The sequence below is a fragment of the Salvelinus alpinus genome, chromosome 22 (genome assembly GCF_045679555.1).
Source record: "Salvelinus alpinus chromosome 22, SLU_Salpinus.1, whole genome shotgun sequence".
Taxonomy (NCBI): Eukaryota; Metazoa; Chordata; class Actinopteri; order Salmoniformes; family Salmonidae; genus Salvelinus; species Salvelinus alpinus.
The window spans coordinates 35,881,155-35,889,875 of record NC_092107.1 but is presented as its reverse complement, the minus strand read 5'-3'; the positions used below and the strand labels follow the sequence as shown (position 1 = coordinate 35,889,875).

The 8,721-nt window shown below is 50.8% G+C and overlaps 4 protein-coding genes and 1 pseudogene across 4 annotated transcripts; all 5 read left to right on the top strand.

Annotated features, from left to right (window-relative positions):
* Nucleotides 1-1,293: 1,293 nt before the first annotated feature.
* On the top strand, nucleotides 1,294-3,106 carry LOC139549659 (uncharacterized; the record flags this gene model as incomplete). Its single annotated transcript, XM_071360326.1, has 3 exons — nucleotides 1,294-1,632; nucleotides 1,742-1,867; nucleotides 2,369-3,106. Coding segments are annotated over exons 1-3 (1,203 nt in total), but the record flags the coding sequence as incomplete, so codon positions are not given.
* Nucleotides 3,107-3,380: 274 nt separating this feature from the next.
* On the top strand, nucleotides 3,381-4,334 carry LOC139549819 (uncharacterized; annotated as a pseudogene).
* A 490-nt stretch (nucleotides 4,335-4,824) lies between these two features.
* LOC139549822 (uncharacterized) lies at nucleotides 4,825-5,634 on the top strand (the record flags this gene model as incomplete). The annotated part of the gene is made up of 1 exon (XM_071360572.1): nucleotides 4,825-5,634. A coding segment is annotated over one exon (810 nt), but the record flags the coding sequence as incomplete, so codon positions are not given.
* Nucleotides 5,635-6,124: 490 nt separating this feature from the next.
* LOC139549820 (uncharacterized) lies at nucleotides 6,125-7,006 on the top strand (the record flags this gene model as incomplete). Its single annotated transcript, XM_071360571.1, has 1 exon — nucleotides 6,125-7,006. A coding segment is annotated over one exon (882 nt), but the record flags the coding sequence as incomplete, so codon positions are not given.
* Nucleotides 7,007-7,280: 274 nt separating this feature from the next.
* LOC139549658 (putative uncharacterized protein DDB_G0290521) lies at nucleotides 7,281-8,168 on the top strand (the record flags this gene model as incomplete). The annotated part of the gene is made up of 1 exon (XM_071360325.1): nucleotides 7,281-8,168. A coding segment is annotated over one exon (888 nt), but the record flags the coding sequence as incomplete, so codon positions are not given.
* Nucleotides 8,169-8,721: the final 553 nt, after the last annotated feature.

Here is an 8,721-nt window from a genome sequence, read left to right as displayed (position 1 = left end):
ACAGCTTTTTTCCATCTACGTAACATTGCAAAAATCAGAAATTTTCTGTCCAAAAATGATGCAGAAAAATTAATCCATGCATTTGTTACTACTAGGTTAGACTACTGCAGGGTCAGTTGGTTATACCTGGAGTACTTCTCCTATCTTATCCAGTGTCCTGTGTGAATTTAAGTATGCTCTCTCTAATTCTCTCGTTCTCTCTTTCTTTCTCTCTTTCGGAGAACCTGAGCCCTAGGACCATACGTCACGGCAAACCGGGCATGATGACTCCTTGCTGTCCCCAGTCCGCCTGGCCTTGCTGCTATTCCAGTTTCAGCTGTTCTGCCTGCGGTTATGGAACCCCTACCTGTCCCAGACCTGCTGTTTTCAACTCTTAATGATCGGCTATGAAAAGCCAACTGATATTTAATCCTGATTATTATTTGACCATGCTTGTCATTTATGAACATTTTGAAAATCTTGGCTCTCTCTAATTCTCTCCTTCTCTCTTTCTTGCTCTCTCTCGGAGGACCTGAGCCCTAGGACCATACGTCACGGCAAACCGGGCATGATGACTCCTTGCTGTCCCCAGTCCGCCTGGCCTTGCTGCTATTCCAGTTTCAGCTGTTCTGCCTGCGGTTATGGAACCCCTACCTGTCCCAGACCTGCTGTTTTCAACTCTTAATGATCGGCTATGAAAAGCCAACTGAAAATTATTCATGATTATTATTTGACCATGCTTGTCACTTATGAATATTTTGAACATCTTGGCATAGTTCTGTTATAATCTCCACCCGGCACAGCCAGAAGAGGACTGGCCACCCCTCATAGCCTGGTTCCTCTCTAGGTTTCTTCCTAGGTTTTGGCCTTTCTAGGGAGTTTTTCCTAGCCACCGTGCTTCTACACCTGCATTGCTTGCTGTTTGGGGTTTTAGGCTGGGTTTCTGTACAGCACTTCGAGTATTAGCTGATGTACGAAGGGCTATATAAAATAAACTTGATTTGATTTGATTTTGATGTCTCTGACCTACTCTTCACCACCACAGCACATTCCATATTCCACCTGCCTCACAGGAGGGGATGTTTTTGGGGTGTTTGCGTGTGTTCATGATGTATTTGTCTGTGTGTGTGTGTGTGTGTGTGTGTGTGTGTGTGTGTGTGTGTGTGTGTGTGTGTGTGTGTGTGTGTGTGTGTGTGTGTGTGTGTGTGTGTGTGTGTGTGTGTGTGTGTGTGTGTGTGTGTGTGTGTGTGTGTGTGTGTGTGTGTGTGTGTGTGTGTGGTGGACGCAATTGAACACAAATAACTGGCAATAGTCATGTCATTCAAATACCTGGGCAGCGTCCTTTCGGAGGACTGCAGCATCGACCTCGAAATTCAAAACTTGATCAAGCAACTGCTTTTGGGAAACTCAGACGCAGGGTCTTTCAAAACAGGGATCAACACCTCCACACCAAAGTCACCGTCTATCAAAGCCGTCTGCATCACCACACTTCTTTACAGCTGTGAAGTCTGGGTCACTTACAGTCGCCACAACAAGCAGCTCGAGCGACTCCACATAAGATGCCTGCAGCGCATCCTGGGACTCACCTGGTGCAACCGTGTGCCCCATACGGAAAGACTTGCTGAGACTAACTGCAAGAGTATGGAGGACATTGTCACCCAACACCAACTGTGCTGGCTTGGGCATGTCATTAGAATGTCTCAGGAACGCTTGCCGTGGAAGATCCTGTATGGCCAGCTACACCTTGGCTGGCGGTCTGTAGGAGGGGCAGATGAAGCACTACAAGGACCAGCTGAAAACGTGGCAGAAGAAGCGTAACATCAAACCCACGGACCTGGAGGATGCTGCTGCCGACCGGTCCACCTGGTGGCAGCTCTGCCAGAGTGGTGTACAGAGGTGGGAGGAGGAGAGGAGGAGAGGAGGAGAGGAGGGAGGAGGGAGGAGGAGTGGAGGGAGGAGGAGAGGAGGGAGGAGGGGAGGAGGAGAGGAGGAGAGGAGGGAGGAGGAGAGGAGGAGAGGAGGAGAGGAGGAGAGGAGGAGAGGAGGGGAGGAGGGAGGAGGAGAGGAGGGAGGAGGAGAGGAGGAGAGGAGGAGAGGAGGAGAGGAGGGAGGAGCACAAACAGACAGAAAAAACAGCCCAGGAGACATAAAACCATACCTGCCACTGCCAACACAGACTGAGACACACCACCATAACTGCCATGGCCAACACAGACTGAGACACACCACCATACCTGCCATGGCCAACACAGACTGAGACAGAACCATGCCTGCCACTGCCAACACAGACTGAGACAGAACCATGCCTGCCACTGCCAACACAGACTGAGACAGAACCATGTCTGTCACTGCCAACACAGACTGAGACATACCACCATACCTGCCACTGCCAACACAGACTGAGACAGAACCATGTCTGCCACTGCCAACACAGACTGAGACAGAACCATGTCTGCCACTGCCAACACAGACTGAGACAGAACCATGTCTGTCACTGCCAACACAGACTGAGACAGAACCATGTCTGCCACTGCCAACACAGACTGAGACAGAACCATGTCTGCCACTGCCAACACAAACTGAGACAGAACCATGTCTGCCACTGCCAACACAGACTGAGACAGAACCATGTCTGCCACTGCCAACACAGACTGAGACAGAACCATGTCTGTCACTGCCAACACAGACTGAGACAGAACCATGTCTGCCACTGCCAACACAGACTGAGACAGAACCATGTCTGTCACTGCCAACACAGACTGAGACAGAACCATGTCTGCCACTGCCAACACAGACTGAGACAGAACCATGTCTGCCACTGCCAACACAGACTGAGACAGAACCATGTCTGCCACTGCCAACACAGACTGAGACAGAACCATGTCTGCCACTGCCAACACAGACTGAGACAGAACCATGTCTGCCACTGCCAACACAGACTGAGACAGAACCATGTCTGCCACTGCCAACACAGACTGAGACAGAACCATGTCTGCCACTGCCAACACAGACTGAGACAGAACCATGTCTGCCACTGCCAACACAGACTGAGACAGAACCATGTCTGCCACTGCCAACACAGACTGAGACAGAACCATGTCTGCCACTGCCAACACAGACTGAGACAGAACCATGTCTGCCACTGCCAACACAGACTGAGACATACCACCATACCTGCCACTGCCAACACAGACTGAGACAGAACCATGTCTGCCACTGCCAACACAGACTGAGACAGAACCATGTCTGTCACTGCCAACACAGACTGAGACATACCACCATACCTGCCACTGCCAACACAGACTGAGACAGAACCATGTCTGCCACTGCCAACACAGACTGAGACAGAACCATGTCTGCCACTGCCAACACAGACTGAGACAGAACCATGTCTGCCACTGCCAACACAGACTGAGACAGAACCATGTCTGCCACTGCCAACACAGACTGAGACAGAACCATGTCTGTCACTGCCAACACAGACTGAGACAGAACCATGTCTGCCACTGCCAACACAGACTGAGACAGAACCATGTCTGCCACTGCCAACACAGACTGAGACAGAACCATGTCTGCCACTGCCAACACAGACTGAGACAGAACCATGTCTGCCACTGCCAACACAGACTGAGACAGAACCATGTCTGTCACTGCCAACACAGACTGAGACAGAACCATGTCTGTCACTGCCAACACAGACTGAGACAGAACCATGTCTGCCACTGCCAACACAGACTGAGACAGAACCATGTCTGCCACTGCCAACACAGACTGAGACAGAACCATGTCTGTCACTGCCAACACAGACTGAGACAGAACCATGTCTGTCACTGCCAACACAGACTGAGACAGAACCATGTCTGTCACTGCCAACACAGACTGAGACAGAACCATGTCTGTCACTGCCAACACAGACTGAGACAGAACCATGTCTGCCACTGCCAACACAGACTGAGACAGAACCATGTCTGTCACTGCCAACACAGACTGAGACAGAACCATGTCTGCCACTGCCAACACAGACTGAGACAGAACCATGTCTGCCACTGCCAACACAGACTGAGACAGAACCATGTCTGCCACTGCCAACACAGACTGAGACAGAACCATGTCTGCCACTGCCAACACAGACTGAGACAGAACCATGTCTGCCACTGCCAACACAGACTGAGACAGAACCATGTCTGCCACTGCCAACACAGACTGAGACAGAACCATGTCTGCCACTGCCAACACAGACTGAGACAGAACCATGTCTGCCACTGCCAACACAGACTGAGACAGAACCATGTCTGCCACTGCCAACACAGACTGAGACAGAACCATGTCTGCCACTGCCAACACAGACTGAGACAGAACCATGTCTGCCACTGCCAACACAGACTGAGACATACCACCATACCTGCCACTGCCAACACAGACTGAGACAGAACCATGTCTGCCACTGCCAACACAGACTGAGACAGAACCATGTCTGTCACTGCCAACACAGACTGAGACATACCACCATACCTGCCACTGCCAACACAGACTGAGACAGAACCATGTCTGCCACTGCCAACACAGACTGAGACAGAACCATGTCTGCCACTGCCAACACAGACTGAGACAGAACCATGTCTGTCACTGCCAACACAGACTGAGACAGAACCATGTCTGCCACTGCCAACACAGACTGAGACAGAACCATGTCTTCCACTGCCAACACAGACTGAGACAGAACCATGTCTGCCACTGCCAACACAGACTGAGACAGAACCATGTCTGCCACTGCCAACACAGACTGAGACAGAACCATGTCTGTCACTGCCAACACAGACTGAGACAGAACCATGTCTGCCACTGCCAACACAGACTGAGACAGAACCATGTCTGCCACTGCCAACACAGACTGAGACAGAACCATGTCTGCCACTGCCAACACAGACTGAGACAGAACCATGTCTGCCACTGCCAACACAGACTGAGACAGAACCATGTCTGCCACTGCCAACACAGACTGAGACAGAACCATGTCTGCCACTGCCAACACAGACTGAGACAGAACCATGTCTGCCACTGCCAACACAGACTGAGACAGAACCATGTCTGCCACTGCCAACACAGACTGAGACAGAACCATGTCTGCCACTGCCAACACAGACTGAGACAGAACCATGTCTGCCACTGCCAACACAGACTGAGACAGAACCATGTCTGCCACTGCCAACACAGACTGAGACAGAACCATGTCTGCCACTGCCAACACAGACTGAGACAGAACCATGTCTGCCACTGCCAACACAGACTGAGACAGAACCATGTCTGCCACTGCCAACACAGACTGAGACAGAACCATGTCTGCCACTGCCAACACAGACTGAGACAGAACCATGTCTGCCACTGCCAACACAGACTGAGACAGAACCATGTCTGTCACTGCCAACACAGACTGAGACAGAACCATGTCTGCAACTGCCAACACAGACTGAGACAGAACCATGTCTGCCACTGCCAACACAGACTGAGACAGAACCATGTCTGCCACTGCCAACACAGACTGAGACAGAACCATGTCTGCCACTGCCAACACAGACTGAGACAGAACCATGTCTGCCACTGCCAACACAGACTGAGACAGAACCATGTCTGCCACTGCCAACACAGACTGAGACAGAACCATGTCTGCCACTGCCAACACAGACTGAGACAGAACCATGTCTGCCACTGCCAACACAGACTGAGACAGAACCATGTCTGCCACTGCCAACACAGACTGAGACAGAACCATGTCTGCCACTGCCAACACAGACTGAGACAGAACCATGTCTGCCACTGCCAACACAGACTGAGACAGAACCATGTCTGCCACTGCCAACACAGACTGAGACAGAACCATGTCTGCCACTGCCAACACAGACTGAGACAGAACCATGTCTGCCACTGCCAACACAGACTGAGACAGAACCATGTCTGCCACTGCCAACACAGACTGAGACATACCACCATACCTGCCACTGCCAACACAGACTGAGACAGAACCATGTCTGCCACTGCCAACACAGACTGAGACAGAACCATGTCTGTCACTGCCAACACAGACTGAGACATACCACCATACCTGCCACTGCCAACACAGACTGAGACAGAACCATGTCTGCCACTGCCAACACAGACTGAGACAGAACCATGTCTGCCACTGCCAACACAGACTGAGACAGAACCATGTCTGTCACTGCCAACACAGACTGAGACAGAACCATGTCTGCCACTGCCAACACAGACTGAGACAGAACCATGTCTGCCACTGCCAACACAGACTGAGACAGAACCATGTCTGCCACTGCCAACACAGACTGAGACAGAACCATGTCTGCCACTGCCAACACAGACTGAGACAGAACCATGTCTGCCACTGCCAACACAGACTGAGACAGAACCATGTCTGCCACTGCCAACACAGACTGAGACAGAACCATGTCTGCCACTGCCAACACAGACTGAGACAGAACCATGTCTGTCACTGCCAACACAGACTGAGACAGAACCATGTCTGCCACTGCCAACACAGACTGAGACAGAACCATGTCTGCCACTGCCAACACAGACTGAGACAGAACCATGTCTGTCACTGCCAACACAGACTGAGACAGAACCATGTCTGCCACTGCCAACACAGACTGAGACAGAACCATGTCTGCCACTGCCAACACAGACTGAGACAGAACCATGTCTGCCACTGCCAACACAGACTGAGACAGAACCATGTCTGCCACTGCCAACACAGACTGAGACAGAACCATGTCTGCCACTGCCAACACAGACTGAGACAGAACCATGTCTGCCACTGCCAACACAGACTGAGACAGAACCATGTCTGCCACTGCCAACACAGACTGAGACAGAACCATGTCTGCCACTGCCAACACAGACTGAGACAGAACCATGTCTGTCACTGCCAACACAGACTGAGACAGAACCATGTCTGCCACTGCCAACACAGACTGAGACAGAACCATGTCTGCCACTGCCAACACAGACTGAGACAGAACCATGTCTGCCACTGCCAACACAGACTGAGACAGAACCATGTCTGCCACTGCCAACACAGACTGAGACAGAACCATGTCTGCCACTGCCAACACAGACTGAGACATACCACCATACCTGCCACTGCCAACACAGACTGAGACAGAACCATGTCTGCCACTGCCAACACAGACTGAGACAGAACCATGTCTGCCACTGCCAACACAGACTGAGACATACCACCATACCTGCCACTGCCAACACAGACTGAGACAGAACCATGTCTGCCACTGCCAACACAGACTGAGACAGAACCATGTCTGCCACTGCCAACACAGACTGAGACAGAACCATACCTGCCACTGCCAACACAGACTGAGACAGAACCATGTCTGCCACTGCCAACACAGACTGAGACAGAACCATGTCTGCCACTGCCAACACAGACTGAGACAGAACCATGTCTGCCACTGCCAACACAGACTGAGACAGAACCATGTCTGCCACTGCCAACACAGACTGAGACAGAACCATACCTGCCACTGCCAACACAGACTGAGACAGAACCATGTCTGCCACTGCCAACACAGACTGAGACAGAACCATGTCTGCCACTGCCAACACAGACTGAGACAGAACCATGTCTGCCACTGCCAACACAGACTGAGACAGAACCATGTCTGCCACTGCCAACACAGACTGAGACAGAACCATGTCTGCCACTGCCAACACAGACTGAGACAGAACCATACCTGCCACTGCCAACACAGACTGAGACAGAACCATGTCTGCCACTGCCAACACAGACTGAGACAGAACCATGTCTGCCACTGCCAACACAGACTGAGACAGAACCATGTCTGTCACTGCCAACACAGACTGAGACAGAACCATGTATGCCACTGCCAACACAGACTGAGACAGAACCATGTCTGCCACTGCCAACACAGACTGAGACAGAACCATGTCTGCCACTGCCAACACAGACTGAGACAGAACCATGTCTGCCACTGCCAACACAGACTGAGACAGAACCATGTCTGTCACTGCCAACACAGACTGCACATGCTCCACCTGCAAAGTTTGTGGATCTGAAATTGGACTCTCAGTCCCCAAAGAACTCACCATTTTCTCAGAAGTGGAAGTCATCATGGGATATGTTGGACAACCATAACGTTTAATTATACTTTACCAGACGTCCCCACAAGAATAGTAGTTAAATAAAGGTTAAATATTTGCAAAAACCAAACAGAAATCTGACTAACTGGGATTTTTTTTTTGTCCCACAAGGTCAAATGAGATTTCTAGGTGGTTTAGGGTTAAGGTTAGAATTACTGTTAGGTTTAGAATTAGGTTTAGGGTTAGGAGCTAGGGTTAGGTTTAGGTTTAGGGTTAGGGAAAATAGGATTTTGAATGGGACTGAACTGTGTCCCCACAAGGTTAGTTATACAAGACACACAAACACACACACACACACCTGTGGCTGTAAGTCAATCACACAGCAAAGACTGAGAGGAGACATGACACCTTCCCCACATTGTAGTCAATGACATGCATCATTAATAACAGCTTGGCTAATAAATTCTCCAGTCCCACGCTGGCATATAGCCAGGTGTGTCAATAGACACAGGATCGGTGTTATGTCTTGAACGAAGACTGCTCTCTTTCTCTCGCTCTCTCCCTTTCTCGCTCTGTTTCTCTTTTCTCTCACTCTCCCCCTTCCTGTGTCCTTCT